This window comes from Lutra lutra, chromosome 16 (genome assembly GCF_902655055.1).
Source record: "Lutra lutra chromosome 16, mLutLut1.2, whole genome shotgun sequence".
In the NCBI taxonomy this organism is placed as follows: domain Eukaryota; kingdom Metazoa; phylum Chordata; class Mammalia; order Carnivora; family Mustelidae; genus Lutra; species Lutra lutra.
In genome coordinates, this window is record NC_062293.1 from 19,706,606 (window position 1) to 19,723,006 (window position 16,401).

Below are 16,401 nucleotides of genomic sequence, written 5' to 3' on the forward strand. Positions count from 1 at the left end.
TGGTAAGGAGCTAGGTCTGCGCAGAGCAGCACTTTGTCCCCCTCACCCCGGCTTCTTCCTCCAACCCCCACCTTCCAGGGCCAGATGTTCCCTTTCCTGTAACTTGGAACTATTGTTCTGCTTCCAAGGAAACCCCCACCCCCAGCCCCGAAGCTTCCCAAGCAGCATTCCTTGGCCTGGTCTGTCCCTCTTGCCCTCTCTTCTTCCCTTGCTAATTTCCTTGGCCAGAGTCCTTAATATTCTCCGGGGGATTCTAGATACTTCCAAAGTCAAATAGAAGAAACACAAGCAATAAAAAAAATCTTGTAGTACCTTTTATTATAAATCACACACACCATCTATTTTTACAAAATTCTACCTATTCTTCCATTCCAATGCACATGCATAAAGAAATGTCTGGTATGATGTTCACCGGATGTGAACACTAGCTATTTCTGAGTGGTAGAATTTGTGGTGTTTCACTTGAATTTTTTAATAATCATATCATTTGTATACATCCATCATTTAAACAAGAGGAACTGGAAATAAGAATTAACTGAAGGGATATATAGGGGTTCAGTGTGGGAGACTCTTTCCTAATGAATGTTAAGAGGGTAGGAGTCAAGGGAGCAGGAAGTGGGAAGAGAGAAAGGTACAAATGTCTCAGCAACTCCCCTCCATGTCCCACTACACCCTTGGGGCTACAAGTCCTGGTAAAAGAAAGGGGGCAGGTCCGGGACACAGGCCGCCAGGTTGGGGATACAGGCCACGGGGTTGACACTGCAGAGCCCAGCATCCTGGCCTTTCTCAAAGTAGACGCTGCCAGGGGAGAAGATGGAGGGATCTTCATCAAAGAAGTTATAGGGTCGGAGCAAGAAGCCAACTCTGTTTCCTAGAGTCACTGTATTGGGGACATCCTCAGCATGGGGGATATGCAGGAAGCTGGCTGTAACCCAAGCGACCAGGTCCTGCGGGAAGAGGGAGAAGCTGAAAGACTCTGGGGAGGCGAAACCCAGAGACCCATCCCTCCTCAGCCACAGTCCCCAACCTCTAGCCTCAGCCTCACTTCCGCCTCCACCCAGCCCCAGGTCCACACAGCAGGCGGGGTGACCTTGTGAGAGGGTGTTCACTGTCCCCTGGACTAATCTCACCTCACGAGGGATGATCTGCATTGGCCCCTGAGTCGGAGAACTGGAAACCTACCATTCCCTCCAACCTACAGTCAGGGGCTGGGCAGCCAAGACGTCAGGCTTCAGTTGCCCTTCTCTTCTGCCTCTAGGGCTACCAACCTCTCCTAAGAGGGTCTCATTGTTGATGAAGTCAGCAAAGGCCATAGTAGGGGTCCAGATGTCATTCTGGTAATAGATGCTGCTGCTCTGTGACTCCTCCTCCTTCCTCCGGGTCACCACGAGCTGGTATCTGACCAGGAATGTTGAAGGAAGGTGGTGTCAGGAAATGTCAGGGGCCATTCTCGGCCTCGAAGTCCTTTGGACCAGGTTCTGTGGGAGAGCATTTCCCATCCCATATCTACTTGGAGCTGAGGGGAGGCACAAGGGTGAATGGTAAACCAAGGGCAGTGAGTTGGGGTCTTCAAGAGCTGGGATCGGGGAAGAGGACCAGTCCTTCCCTACCACCCAGTGCCCGGAACCCTCCTCACCTCCCCCAGCTGAGGGCCCTCTCCATGTCGCTCTCCAGGGGCATGTGTAGGCCGAGGGGGCTGTGGATCTGGATCCGGTACCCGCGCTGGTGACCCCAGGCATTAGTCTGGTTGCCAGCCAGATAAAGGTAGCGGGGAAGGGGCTCTCCCAAGGAAAAAGCTGTGAGGTCCTCCCTTCCGAGGACCTGCCGGGTGAGCTGTGGCCGCTGCAGGTGGTGCTCTGGACTCCAAGGGGCTGCCACAGGTTTAAACACCACATCTTCAGCTACCACCCAGTTTTTCAGCCCTGCCGGGGGAGGGGGGAGAGGAGTTCCACACCAGGTGAGAGAGTCCCTTGTCCTCCCCCACGATGCCCACTGCGCTGGCCTGACAAAGGGCGGCAGAGCTCGTCAGAGAGCACCGTGCTGGGAGCCAGAAGGCCTGGATTCGAGCGCTAGCCCATCCTCTTTGAACCTCGCCCCGTTCAATACAGCTACGACCAGTCACAAGTAGCTAGTTCCATTTGAGAATTCAAGTTTCTCAGTCACACTGGCCACATGGGACTAGTGGCCAACACATCAGACAACGCAGATGGAAAATATCCATCACCGCAGAGCTCTGTTAGCACCGGTCTACCCGGTAGACATTGGGCCGATTCTTTACTTCTCTCTCTCAATCTCTACAGCGGACATAATAAAAGCTGTTCTGTGGCTGAGCTCTGCAAGTGGAAAAGCACACGCAGGTGGCTAGTTACATTCTTGGAACCATGAAAGAGAGATTTGTCTTGGAGAGGCTGGCTGGAAAAACCCAGTCTCCCTCCAGAGTGCCCTGCATCTTCGTCCCAGCTCTGAAACTTTGCTTTCCATCTCCACAAGGTGGGGACCACTTCGATGTTTTGTTGTTTTTGTTTTTTTCCGGGAGTAGATTTAGATTTTATATTGTCTGAAAATTCCCTAGAACTCGATTGCACTTGTAACGTACACCCATCTTCCCCACTTGGCACTTGGCGATGCTCTGCAGGTTTGGGGTGTCAGTGTCTTTAAACAGGACTGATGGTGAAGGCACCCAGCACCCTACAGAGCACGCCCTACTGAGGCCAGCACTTCTGCTGCCTGTCCCTCGAGCTCCACACTCCAGGGATCCAGGACCTGTGACTCAACTTCACTGCCCGAGACAAGGCTCTTTAATGCCAAAAGTGCTGAAGAGAAACTTCAAATCCAAGTCCTATTCCAAATATGTCAAAGAATAATCTAGGTAATAGGTTCATTCGGTCATTCTATTTTCTTAGTTCTCCTCCAACCCCAAACCGCATCTTTATGGTCTAGAGGGCAAGAAACCGTTTAACAAGAAAGATGCGCGGTTACAAAGCATTCTACCTGGGCAGCCACTTGCCCCTTCTCCCCCCATCCTCCTCAGCTTGGCGAGGGTCTGGTAGATTTCTATTTTTCGTTCTGGGTCTAATAGTCCATGATTTGTTTAAATTCATTATTTTGTTCTTGACGAAAATCCGTCAGGAGCAGGAAGTCCTCTCTCTGCTTTGAGGCCCGCTTGAGAAATCCCTTTCTACACTTGCAGCAAGCCTATTGCATGCCTGCTGTGTCCCCGGAGGTCCAGCGGTGAGGACATATGCTGGCAGGGGTGGGACGACCCTCCCCAGGACGACGGTGGGGCCACCATCCTATGTCCTATTTTATGAAATCCTGTGAAGCAACCCTCACTAGCACCCCCCACCCCCATGCCCCAGGACCACCTTTACGCTGAAAACCTCCTTAGGCTGCTTCCTACCTCTGCTCAGGCCCCTGCTTTCCCCTCCTCCACTGTCACCCAGAATCAGGAAGAAAAGTCAAGAGCCCCAAATCCAGCCCCAATTGCCGGGGCAAATTCACTAGCCGCAGAGGCAATCAAGACGAAGGCCGCCTGGCCTGGCCATTGCATTTAAGCCAAGTTTCACAACCACCCCTGCAAGGCGGAGGGTAGATGCCCAGCACGCCCAGGATTTCAGGCCGACTACAGCCGAATACGCTCCAATCAGCCCCTGCTGTTCCAAAGTATGTTGTCGTGCTGGCCTGTGCCCCTCTGCTGCTTCTGGCTCCATCTGGGGGTCTCCCTTCCCTCTGCTCCACCCCGAGTCTCAGTCCTCACCCGAGCACTCACCTGCCACATCCAGGTCCAGCTTGAAGTGGAAGGCATGCGTGTGCACTGCCCCCAGCACTCGATCCCCCACACGGTTTCCGAAGAGGAGGCTCTCCTCACTCCCACTCAGGAAAGCCGTGTTGATATAGCCTGTGGCATGAACCCGCCCTTCCAGCGCCCCATTTGGGTGCAGTACAAAGTCCCAAATGTAGTCATAGTTGCCTACAGATGACACAGACCTGACTACAAGGGCCGAGCCAGCCAAACCACCATAGAAATGACTCTCGAGGTGATTGTGGTGCCTCCGAAGGGGTAGTCCTTGTGCCTCCTCAAATACACACACAGCCCCTGGGAGCAGCTGGACTGTCCCTGTGCCCACTAATATGTGGATGTCCACCATCGTAGACTGATAGGGACAGTCAACGCCCCGAACCAAGCCCCGGCTGTGACGGCCAAGTCCATAGCTGCTATCCAAGTATCTGGTCATCATTGTCTTGGGTGAATCAGCACCATAGACGGATACACACTCCTGGACACTGACTTCGTAGGCCACTCGCTCGCCCTTGAACCGAATATCAAAAATCCTCATGCCACTGAACACCCCATGACCAAAGGTAAATGTCCAGAGGGAGGATGCCACCAGGTTCCCCTGCACACTGTACTGGGAGCCCTGGGGTGAGAACTGAAGAGGGGGGAGAGGACCTGGGGAGGTCCGGGACTTCAAGGATGAAGCCCCATTTGGCAGGGGGAGAGGAACCCTAACCACTTCCAGGCGGCCAGCCTTAAACTCCCATTCCAACTGTCCCAAGTCTGCATAGTAGCGCCCAAGGTAGAAGACCCGTTGGACAGCCCAGCGGGCAGGGTCCAGGGCCCTGTGGTCCAGCAGCAGCTCCAGCCCCACTGGGTGAAGGAAAATCCCAACACCTGAGATGTTATGGTAGAGGGCTATCCAGGTAGCACGATCCCCTGAGCGCAAGCCACTGGGGGTGGCATGTAGAGGTGCCAAAGTAGAGCCATTGTAGTTTAAGACAGAAGCCAGAAAGCCTGGGGCCTTGGGTAGCTCCACCTCCTTCAGATGCTTCCACATCTGGGCAAACTCAGCTCCCAACATGGGGCGGCGGTGGTAGGGGAGGGGGCCCCCGTAACGCTCCACCGTCACATCCCGCAGGTAGGAGGGCCGTGGCAGCGGCCCCACCACCAGCTCACTCACGTTGGGCTGGGGCTGTCCGCCAAAGAAGACGATGGCCAGTGCCTCCCGGGCAGGTGGGGGGCTCCCCCTGTCCAGGTGGGCCAGGGCGGCGGCCTTGGGGGGCAGGTGCAGCTCCACTGAGAAGATGCAGTTGTCCGAGGGGCGGGCCTGGGCTGCATCCACCAGGCCTGGCCCTAGCTGCTGGGTCAGGAAGCTCATCACAGCTGTCAGCTCGTCTCGGCTCAGGTCTGCAAACAGCTGGCTCTGGCTGGGGTGTGTCCAGGGCTGGGCACTGGGGGACACGGAGGGGCAGCGGGGAGGCTGGCTGGAGCCACCTTGGCTGGTCAGCAAGACATAGGCCAGGGCAAAGATGGTAATGAGGGACAGTGCCAGGAATACGAGGACTACCTTGAGATTCATGGTGAATGCGGAGAGCTAAGGAGAGTCCTACCAGCGGCTCCTTCCAGTTACTAACATCAAATCAGGGCTTATATTCAGCAGGATGGATAGGGATGGAGAAAACTCCACCCTGTGGGCTGGACAGGAAATTTCTGACCTTAATTTATATAATTCTGTTCCAATTTTCTGTTCCGTGGTTTGGCTCCAGGCACTCCTTCCACGTGCATAGGCTCTCCCCTGCCCCTGGGCTCCTGGCGGCCGCCCGGCAGGAGTCCTGACTGCTGTCATTCAGACCAGACTAGAGGGCCATGTGGATTAACTCTAAACTCCACCTTGCACTCAGAACAGGTCTGAGGGAGAATGCAAACCTCAGACGCCCAGTTAAGTGCTGTGTGCTGCAGGCAGGCGCCAAAACTATCCATTTCCCTGCCTCCTCGCAGGCACCACCTGCCAATATTCCCACAACCCACCGCCCAGTTCAGCAGTAAGTGCTTGGCCTGCTGCCAGAGGCCAAGTCCTTGCTTGGTATAAGTATCAGGTCTCTTTTAGCTAGTCAGAGGGAAAGGAAAGGTGAGCACCTGGGCTCAGCGGTCAGATCCCTATGCTGTGGGACCTAGAGGAGTTACTTCTCATGAATTTCACTGTCCTCACCCATAAGGGAGGAGTCACCTACCCCAGAGTCATGAAAATTAAATATGGTCATTCACATAAAGCACTTAACAGAGCCCAACACAGGGGAGGCATTCAAAAATTGTTAGCTACTGCTACCGAGCTCTGAAACAGAATACAGCAGACGTTCCTCCACCGTTTCAGACCTTAAATCTCTTTTTGCAGAGAATCAGTGAGGGGATCACTGGGTATCAAAAGGCTACTCTGCAAGGTTGAAGTTGAGGAAGCTTTATTTCAGAGAGAGCTAGAATCCTAGACAGCCCTCCCAAGTCATTGGAAAAACCAAAGCAGGAATCCCTGGCATCTCCTCAAGAAATTTAAGACACTATTCAGTGGGGAGAATTCGTCGAAGGTCAAGAAAGTGAGCTGGTAGGCTGTGCCTCAAACCAGGTGATCCCCCAGCCACGGAACTAGAGCAGCCTCTACTGGCAGTTCCTGGGTATCAACGGGCAGAGGGAGCAAGGCACTGCCATCTGGGCAGGTTAGACAGAAGCAGCTTAGGTTTGGGAAGAGCTAACTTTCACATAATTCAGACTGACCACAAATGAAGGACCCACCCCTGCCTCTAGGTAGGCAGAAGCCTCAGCCTTTCCATTATTTGAGAGAAAAGAGGCAGCTCAACTGGTATAAAAACACCCAATAGGGTGGCTGGAGGTGTACGTGGAGGTGGGGGGTTCCACAGGCACGCACCTGAGTGTGGGCATATCCCCAGCCACCAGAGCATCGCACCAGGGTCTGCAGCTTTAGAAAGAGGTCAAAGTACCTGCATTTTTAATAATTTCTTGACATGGTAAAAGAATTTTACATTACGATCCGAGGGTGATAGAGTGAGAAGGGGCAGCAGGATAATCCAACAAACAAAAAGGGAAACTGAGAAACACATGGTGGGGAGGGGGGGAGGGTTTTAGCTGGAAGGGGATCTGGAGGGTAGGTAGGGGCACTGCCCAACTAAAATGCAATTGGTTTGTTACTGAGTACTATTCATGGGAAGACAGCATCCTGACTCCTTCTCTATAGCATACCGGGAGTAAAAATGATGCAGCTGGGTGGAAATGTGATTGGGGTTAAAGGCAAGAGGAAGACAGGGGAAGAATTAAAGTCCGAAACAGACACAGAGAGAGTCACTGGCAGGCTGACCGCAGATACGGACCCTCCAGTAGCGGCAGAATGAAAGTGGGGCTTTGATGAGGGTTAGAAGAAAAGCTGTAACAAGTGAGAGCTCAGGAAGATTTGAGGAACAGGAGGCAACTCTTCCGTGGTTTTGACTTGCCCAGCGGATTTTCACATACACACAATGCATACACGCAGGTGTGCACACACACACACACACACACACACATATACGCAGGTGCTGCTTTCCTTGGAAGCACAACACTATAAATAAGAGAACTATTTGTCCCACAGGAAAGCCCAGCAGAAGCAGCAGCATCTGGCCTTCACAGCGGCAGACAACCCACCCCGATTTACAACTGGCCTAGAAGAGGCACCCAGGAGTCAGAGGACCAGCCTTTGCAATGACGCCCCCAAAGACCCGAGTCACAGAGGGAGAGGCCGTCCCCCAAATCCTCTGCTTCTCATCTCTCCTCCAATTCATCAGCCTCTGGGCACTGAGAGGCTATATATGTAATAGCAGAACGATGGGCCCCGGTAGGTGAGGACTGACTACTATCAGCTTCTGAATGATGTGTGTGTGACAGAATTCATGGGATGGGGGTGACGGGACACAGGAAAACAACAGATGATGGGATGGGGAAATCAGATGATGGAGTAGGAAGGCATGTGCGTGCATGTCTGTATGTATGTGTCTATCACACACATATATGTATGTGAAAATCCTAGTTATAAAAACATCTCAAGGAGCTAGGGACTTGGCAGAAGGCCTAAGGTGTTTCTTGTCATGATCAGGTTCAAGGTGGGATGTATGCAGATGGGAGACCCTAAGTTATCATCAGGGAAACTGGGGGGAGAATCCAATGTCCCACACAGTGGCAAGAGACACTAACCTTACATCAGAGAGGAGCTGGACAGCATCCCCCAACACCTAGCACTTTCCTTCCAGTTCCCTCAGCTTCTAATCAACTAGTCAACAAAAGGGGGAAAAAAAAAACGACACAAAGCTCAAGACACAGGAGGGCGAGGGCAGGGAGAGAAAACACAAGTTTTCTTGTGCCAACGCCCTGCACACACAAAGCTGGACTGCTCCAGAAATTAGGACATGTCGGGTGTGGGGCATTAGGGAAGGAAATAGAAGAGTTCCTGAGGCCTGAAAAAAGAGGTAAACACGTCACAGAACTACATGAGAGTTTCATTAGACTCTAACTAAAAACAGAGAGAGGTGTGATTACTATTTCCAGCCAGTTTCCCCATCACGATAGTCATGTAACAAACCAAGGCAATGTCGGTCTTGAGCCAGACTCACAGAGTCCCCTGGCCCTGGCCCTGGCCTCAGTACAGTGTCTCTGCATTGCTGCTCCGGGGCCGTTTGATCTTCTCGATATTTTTCAGGATCATGTCATGTAGAGTGACCTGGGAGAAGAGGCCAGGGAATCAAATTTGTTCCACCCCAACCTCCCAAAGAAACCAGATACCCCCACAAAGCCCCAAGCAATCATATGCAGAATCCCAATCTCACTCACTGGAACCCCAGCCCAAAGTGGCTGCCTCTGCTCTCTATCCCCAGCACACCAGGGATCCCTGGGAGCTTCCCAGGCCCCAGGTGTCTAATAACAACTAACATTTGCTGGGCCCCTATCATAACCAACAATTGGTACTGGGTCTTTCAACGTGCTATTTTACTTTTTTTTTTTTTTTTAAAGATTTATTTATTTAAGAGAGAGTGCACGCATGCACATGAGTGAGGGGAGGGGCAGAGGGAGAGAACCTCAAGCAGACTCCAGACTGACTGTGGAGCCCGATGCAGGGCTCAGTCCCACTACGCATTATCATGCCTTGAGCAGAAATCACAAGTTGGATGCTTAATGAACTGCACTACCCAAGTACCCCTACTTCACTCGTTTTTAAAAACCATCTCTGTAAAAAACAAAACAAAACAAAAAAACCCATCTTCATGCCATAGATACGATGTTCCATCTTACAGATGAAAAACCTGAGGTTTAAGGTTCAACAACTTGCTCAAGGCCAGGTTATAGGAAGAATTGGCTCTGAACCCAAGCCTGTCTGACTCCACTGCCCACACCTTCATAACTACACTGCACAGCACTCCCTGCCATCCAGACAGAAAGCCACACACTCTCAATGAGCTCCTAATTCTCAACGCTCAGCTGATGAGAATTTACCCTCTTCATTTTATCCCACTCCATCCTCCATCTCAAACCCCAGGGAGCGGCAAGAGAATGAGAGGCAGGACAAACAGCCAGGGTGACTGTGGGCAGGGGCCAAGGCTACTTACATACTGATTCCTTAGCTCTGATATGATGAGCCGAAGGCTGATATATTCTTTCTCATCAATCTCTGTCACGGTGCGACGATAGTCCTCCTGAAAGGAGGGAGGACAAGGCTAGTTCTCGAGGCCACCCTGTCCATAGGCAGCTCTTGCTGGGAAATGGCCACTCCTCCCTTTCCCTTCCACATCCACCCTCAGACCCCAAACCCTTACTTACCACATGGGGATATTTAGCTATTTTAGAAACCAATTTGGCTCTTGTAATATAATATCTAAAAGGAGAGAGAAGAGGAGGAAGCTGCAGGAGACCCTGGACGGTGCTTGCCACGTCACCAGCCCCCAATTCCTGGGCTAAGCCCAAGAAGCCCTACCTAGATATCTGGTCCAGATAAGATGCAGCTTCACTCTCAACAGTTCTTAGTTCTGCAACTGTCTCCTCCTAAAAAAAAAAAACAAAAAACAAACCCAGGTGTTGAGGTCAAGTCATTTCCATGTCATCCAAAGAGCAGACCAGGGGAAAACAAACAAAGCAGGTTGAAAAGGAGAGTAAGCCTTCTGAACCTTCCTCTCCAGTTTGTATGCAAGCACGTTACCTGAATGGATACCCCGAAGTTGTTCCCATCTTCTATCCTGGGAATCAAGAGCTGTACCCACATTTTGACCTGAAGGGTGAGAGGACCAATATGTACATATGAGGACCTTTGCTTTTTCTGCCAAAGCCATGAAGTATACAGCCCATGCTGCTAGCTAGGACCAGATGCCGGGAACAAGGGAGCCAAGATACTTCATGTGCTAACTCCTCTATCATCTCCACGCTTCCTGCCCCACATCCAACATTTTTCATAGTTCAAACCAGGCTTTTGGGGGTCAGCCCACAGGTCACTAGCCCCTGCCTCACCGTGTTGCATTTCTCAATCAGCAGCCGGATCTCAGGTTTCACTTTCTCAATAATGTCCACTAGCTGCTGGTTGCTTTTTAGCATCCCATTGGGCATCACGAACACCTTGGTTCCTGGCAGGGACATGAAGAAGGTCAAACGACTGGGGTGGAGGGCAGGACATTAACACCCCTACACCCCACATTTCTCTCTCCTTCCCCAGAGCCATGAGATGCTAGGAACTCTGCCTTTTATCTGCCACAATCCTACCTACAAACCATGACCCCACCAACAGAATCAAAAAAAGAAAATGTACGGATTAACAAATGAGTGTCTAAAGTATGCCAAAAGTCTGAAGAACAAGGAAATGAAAATACGCTCTAAAGATTTAATGTACCAACGATTACTGAAGAGAAAATAATGTGGAACTTGGACTTCTGTGAAAAACCTGAAATGTGCAGCCACCTCCAACCTCTCTCCCTTGGCAGTCTGCACTAAGCAAAGCCCTCCCTGTTTACTGGGACATTAGGTTTTGGGTGCTAAATAATGACCATGTTTGGAGAACGCGGGAATGCGAACTCTGGAAAATCAAGTCTGATCTTATTTCCTGATCAGAGACTGCCAGATCAATCCCCCTGCTCAGGGCTGCAAACCAGGGAGTAGGTGGGGTAGGGCTGGCTCTTACCTTGGAAGGCCTCTTCACACTCATCCAACCTTCGCTTCTTGTAAGTGGGCTACGGATAGAGACAGGAATTAGCCTGCTCTTGACACCCATATCCCCATCACAAGTTCCCCTTTGGGTAACTTTGCCCCATAGGTTGTTTTAATTTATACACAATTTTCTAAGCACATACAGGGCTTTAAGGAAAGATTCTTGCCACAAAGCAACTTACGCTCTAGCTGGGAAGATCAACCTTTCAACTGACATATTAAGCACTTGGGGGGAGGGGTGGATACTATAAACAACAGGAAAAATGAACCAGTCAATGAAGGGTGAGGATCATTAAGGGAATAGGTACACATCTTCTGGTTCCACAAAGAAGCACAATATTCAATCAACAAACATGTGCTTAGCACCTGTTATGTGCCAGATATAGAACTAGGTGCTGGGGACACAAAGTTGATTATGACAGCTTCTGCTTTCCAGAATTGCAAGCTCTATCAATGAGACAGTAACTCAAACAACAATACAGTGTTATCACTGTTATTATAAAATGTGGTCATGTAACTGACAAGCACTAGGTGCTAAAGATATGTAACAAAGACAGGGACTACAGTCCAATACACAACAAAAACTGCTCATCCTGTAACAATACTCAAGACACTGACACAGGGGCGCATGGGGGGCTCAAGTCGTTAAGCGTCTGCCTTCGGCTCAGGTCATGATCCTAGGGTCCTGGGATCAAGCCCCGCATCGGGCTCTCTGCTGGGCAGGAAGCCTGCTTTTCCCTCTCCCACTCCCCCAGCTTGCACTCCTTCTCTCACTGTATCTCTCTCTGTCAAATAAATAAAATCTTTAAAAGAAAAAGAAAAATAAGACACTGACATAGGTGAGAAAACTCTTGCTTAGAGCCATAGGGACAGACCAGACAACCTGAGGGAACCTGCAGCTATCAGTCCTATGTGGCACTCACTCTAGGACAGAGTAGCATCAGGTTATACACTTCATGCTATAAATGAAAATCAGGGTCTAAAAGTGGTATACTGGAATCAGCATGTCTGTAAAAGCCCTCATTCCTAGACCCTAATCCCACTGTTACCTCTGTACATGTTCAAATTGACTAGGAAGTAGAGAACAGAGAATAGAGAACTACTGCTTCAGAATACAAAGAAAAATGCAGGACACTCACACCGTCCAGTCCATCGTGGCTATTGGTGAGAAGAATGGGGTCAGGGACTGGGAGATTCATGTCTGAGTGGATCTGAGTTAGGTCATGGATGTTTAGGATTGGTTCCTGAAAGAGAGACACCCACCCCCAAAACAACATTAGTCTTTTCAAAATGAACAAAGAAGTATTTCATTTGAAGGGCAAGAAATAGAGTGTTTTACTGTACAAAACAAAGTAGAATCAACACATGATTTCTCCCATTTGACAGAAAGACCAGAGCCAAAAAAAAAGGGGGGGGGGTGGAATTTGAAAAAAAGAAAAGGGTCTCTCTCACCTTCAAAAAACTATCAAGTTCTAACAACTTCTTTGGGAAAAAATTTGCCACCAAGTCTTCTGCCTAAAGATGAAGGAAAATACACTTCAATTAATAACTGCGGGAAAGTCTCTCTCTATAGATCTCTTCTCTGGGAAATTCCGAACTATCAACCAACGCTTATTTTTCTATTTATTGCACTCACCTCACTTGTGATCCGCTCCCTGAAAGAATCAACCTAAAATTAACAAAGAGAGCAATTCAGTAACAGCAAGTCAGTACCTGGCAACAGGGGTACCGGCAGGATGGGAAAACCCAAATCCAGCTGTCTTCCCCTCACCTTATAATTGTAATGAGAAGCTGAGAGGCCCCCAGACTGTAAATACTTTATCTTTTTGAGGATCCATTTCTCCATCTCAGGAGAGGGAAGGGGGGCTTGAGAGTAGCACCCACCTGTCTTCCCTCTCACCCTCCCTCCCTGAGTCTGAAGCTGTCTGAATTTGAGAGCAAACAAAAGGCAGGTAGACAGGGGAGATATGAGCTCACAAACGTGCCAAGCCCCCATCCAGACCTAGCCTTTGATATCAAGCAGGTCTGACACCAAGGGTAGGGGCAGAGAGAGTAGTAGTAGCATCCGGAGGCGGGGACGTTGCTGAGCTGGGGGACTTCCAGCTGTCACTGGCCTAAAGTGCTGAGTCCACCACGTGTCTGCGGAGGTCTCACCAGGGCTCTCCACCACCAGACGCGGTTCAGAAGGCCACCCTATATTATCCTCTCCCCCGATGCCATCTCCGGGAGTGGGGGGCTGGGCTGAGCTGAGCGGAAGCTCAGAGCTGATGTCCCCAGGGAGACAAAGACGCCATGGGGAGTGGGAAGCCGGTCGGACTGCTTGGGGATCGAAGCGAGGGGTTAGGAGGCCCGGACCGGTGCCGCTACCTTGAGCTTCACTTCCTGATCCACCTTCAGCAACGAGGCCATGGCCGGGCCGGGCCGTGTCCGCTCCACAGGAGACCGGAGGCGCTGTGGGCTCCGGGGAGGGGATCAGAGGGACGGGAAGAATCTCGGCTGTTCTAGGGACGCGGCCGCCCTCGCTGGCTCACTCACTGCTCGCTCGCTCTCTCCCTCCCTCCGTGCCGTCCGCCCGCCCGCCTGCTGCCTGCTGCCTGCTCGCTCTCTCGCTCGCCCTCCCGGCTTTCGCCGCTCACGCCGGAAGTTACGTCACAGCCAATCGCCGGGACCCCGGAGAAGCGCACGTGCCCTGCGCAGCCGCGCTAGGGTCCAGCACTGGACGCTTGGGGCTGGACTCGTATCCCCTGGCTTCTTGTGCCGGGTAAGGGCGAAGTGGGAGGAGGGTGGCAGAAGGTGGTTTGCTGAAAACTGAGCATTAGAGAGACTCGAGTATTGTTTGACCTTCTATTAGCTCGGCGCTCGCCCTCGCCGGGGGGAACCTTCTGAACCGCTGCCGCCTCGGGGACGGGAGGACCACGCCGTCGCGTCCCAGTGACGTCGGCCCGAGGAAGCCGGAGGTCCCGGCGCGGGACTCGGGGCTTCTAGTCTGTGATTTTTGCTGCCTCCTCCCGTCGACCGAAGCCCTAGTGTTAGGATGGAGCCAAACAGAAGTCTAGTCCTGTTGTACCAGGCTTCCCCACCTTTCTCCGCCACTTACTCTCCTAGACTTCGAGACCTCAGAGATTAGCTGCCCGATGGGCAAATTGACACCTAGAGTGGGGCACTGCTTGTCCAAGGCTGCATAGTATTTCCAGTAAACCTGGACCAGAACCCAGATCTCCTGACTTACAGGATAATGCCATATTCTATTTTCCTAATAAGAGGCAGAGACCATAGCTCTTCATTCATCCGGTCTCTTAACATTGGTTATTTCGCGCAATAAAATAGGGGCAGGACCCGGTACTAGGCCCTGGAACAGCATTGTCCCAGAGACTAGAAATACGCGAGGCACTTATGTGAATAAAAATTATCTAGTAGTCACGTTAAAAGGCAAAACAGGTGAAAATAATTTTAATCATAAATTTAACCCGGTTTATCCAAAGATTATCTTTTCGATATGTAATCAATATAAAAATATGGATGAGATCTTACACATTCTTTTCTCAAGCCAAGTCTTTGAAATCGAGTATGGATTTTACACTTATTGTAGATCTCGATTCAGAGGTTCCTCATGTGGTCAGTGACTCCTGTATTGAAAAGCACATCTCAGGCACATGGGTAGCTCAGCCGGTTAAGCCTCTACCTTCCGCTGGGGTCATGATCCCAGGGTGCTGGGGTTGAGTCCTGCATCAGGCTCCTTGCTTAGCAGGGAGTCTGCTTCTCTCTCTGCCTCTGCCTCTTCCCCCTGCTTGTGCTCGCTCTCTCAAAAGAAACAAATAAAATCTTAAAAAAAAAAAATAGAAAAGCACATCTCAGGGAAGTCAAAAGTTAAACAAGACTCAAGTTCTCTGGCCTCCTGGGTCTTAATACTGGCGAAAGACACCAGAAAATAACCTGACAACATAACTGCAAAATTTGATGAATGTTAGGAAATGACTGAGGTAGAGAACACCAGGGGCCTATTTTATTTTTTTTTAAGATTTTATTTATTTGACAGAGATCACAAGTAGGCAGAGAGGCAGGCAGGGGCTGAGGGGAACCAGGCTTCCCACTGAGCAGAGAGCCCAGTGCAGGGCTGGATCCTAGGACCGTGAGACCATGACCTGAGCCGAAGGCAGAGGCTCAACCCACTGAGCCACCCAGGCGCCTCTTTGAATTAAGTAGGAAGGCAGGTTGTCTAATCTACATTTTGGAGTCATTCTTGCTGCTCAGCATTTATCCTGGGAACGCCTCTGTGCTAAGCACAAGGGAAATGGCAGGAATACACAATTAAATAAAGTGCCATTGGGGCGCCTGTGTGGCTCAGTGGGTTAAGGCCTCTGCCTTCACCTCAGATCATGATCCCCGTGTCCTGGGATCGAGCCCCGAATTGGTCTCTCTGCTCAGCAGGGAGCCTGCTTCCCTTCCTCTCTCTCTCTCTCTCTCTCTCTCTCTCTGCCTACTTGTGCTCTCTGCCTGTCAAATAAATAAGATCTTTAAAATAAATAAATTAAGTGCCATTGACTATGGCCTTTGGAATCAGAGACCTGGGTTAATCCTACCTCAGTTCCTTTCTGTGATATTTTTGGGAAATGACTGAAATGCTGGGTCTCAATTCCCTCATCTGTGAAAAGGAATTTTGATTATAAATAAATAGTGTGCAATTCTGTGGACTGTTTGTGAATATTAGAAATCATAAATATGTAAAAAAAAAAAACAAACAACTAACACAGTGTGTGGACACAAGGCAGGGACCAGATAAATAGCAGCTATTGTCAACTAAGTTACCTGTTGGTGCTTAGCATGAAGAGATTACTCCTTACACTATATAATTATTATCATCGCTGCTTCCAAACTCCAGGTCTGTTTCCATTTCTTCAAGACTATATGCAATATAGTCCATATTACCCGTCTTCCTTATTAATGTCTATTAGTTTTCTCTATTTTACCTCTGCTTTCTGTTAACACTTGTACCTACTGTACAGATCAGTGTAAACTCTGATCTGGAAGTTAACTTCAGGAATGCTTTCCCAAATTAACTTCATCCTATCTTAAGTATGTGATTACCCTGCATTTCTTTCAGAATTAATAACTTTAAGTTGAAAACTTCGTATGTTTGTGTTTGTTGAAATATGGCTTTGTTTTCAAATAATTGTGTTTTATTTTTAGGTAGGTTGTAAGACGACAGATACACATTCGTTCTTTATTTTCCTTCCTCCTTCCCTGTCCAAACGTTTTATATAACACTCCACTCATTTATTTATGTATTCAGTGAACAATTGTTGAGGGCCACTACATTTACCAAACTCTATTCATTTCTGGTGCTTGTGAATCAAACGTGATTACTGATGACTGGTACCACTTTAAATTCATGTCCACATGGGTGC

The 16,401-nt window shown here is 50.0% G+C and overlaps 2 protein-coding genes across 4 annotated transcripts; both read right to left on the reverse strand.

The window, feature by feature from the left end:
* Positions 1-307: 307 nt before the first annotated feature.
* Positions 308-6,600, reverse strand: AOC2 (amine oxidase copper containing 2). Of its 2 annotated transcripts, XM_047706947.1 has the most exons (4): positions 3,770-6,600; positions 1,637-1,922; positions 1,269-1,398; positions 308-947 (listed from the first exon to the last, which is right to left on the reverse strand). In XM_047706947.1, the coding sequence occupies exons 1-4, from the start codon at positions 5,355-5,357 to the stop codon at positions 681-683; spliced, it is 2,271 nt and encodes a 756-aa protein (XP_047562903.1). In that variant the 5' UTR covers positions 5,358-6,600; the 3' UTR covers positions 308-680. The 2 variants fall into 2 exon arrangements, with proteins under 2 accessions (XP_047562903.1, XP_047562904.1); XM_047706948.1 differs by lacking the exon at positions 308-947 and having other exon boundaries at positions 1,270-1,516.
* A 141-nt stretch (positions 6,601-6,741) lies between these two features.
* Positions 6,742-13,608, reverse strand: PSME3 (proteasome activator subunit 3). Of its 2 annotated transcripts, none has more exons than XM_047706949.1 (11): positions 13,364-13,608; positions 12,633-12,665; positions 12,449-12,511; positions 12,136-12,240; positions 10,971-11,019; positions 10,307-10,419; positions 10,002-10,070; positions 9,780-9,847; positions 9,626-9,680; positions 9,415-9,501; positions 6,742-8,531 (listed from the first exon to the last, which is right to left on the reverse strand). In XM_047706949.1, the coding sequence occupies exons 1-11, from the start codon at positions 13,403-13,405 to the stop codon at positions 8,451-8,453; spliced, it is 765 nt and encodes a 254-aa protein (XP_047562905.1). In that variant the 5' UTR covers positions 13,406-13,608; the 3' UTR covers positions 6,742-8,450. The 2 variants fall into 2 exon arrangements, with proteins under 2 accessions (XP_047562905.1, XP_047562906.1); XM_047706950.1 differs by lacking the exon at positions 13,364-13,608 and adding an exon at positions 12,768-12,857.
* Positions 13,609-16,401: the final 2,793 nt, after the last annotated feature.

Bases quoted from the DNA above. Each gene is read 5' to 3' on its own strand.
- PSME3 (XM_047706950.1), bottom strand. From the start codon at position 12,842: ATGGAGAAATGGATCCTCAAAAAGATAAAGTATTTACAGTCTGGGGGC. The intron at 12,666-12,767 runs GTGAGGGGAAGA...TGTTAATTTTAG, and splicing joins CTTCTCATTACAATTATAAG to GTTGATTCTTTCAGGGAGCG. The intron at 8,532-9,414 runs GTAAGTAGCCTT...CTCTTCTCCCAG, and splicing joins CAGAGCTAAGGAATCAGTAT to GTCACTCTACATGACATGAT.
- AOC2 (XM_047706947.1), bottom strand. From the start codon at position 5,357: ATGAATCTCAAGGTAGTCCTCGTATTCCTGGCACTGTCCCTCATTACC. The intron at 1,923-3,769 runs GTGAGTGCTCGG...CTCCCCCGGCAG, and splicing joins GCTGGACCTGGATGTGGCAG to GGCTGAAAAACTGGGTGGTA. The intron at 1,399-1,636 runs GTGAGGAGGGTT...ATTCCTGGTCAG, and splicing joins AGGGCCCTCAGCTGGGGGAG to ATACCAGCTCGTGGTGACCC.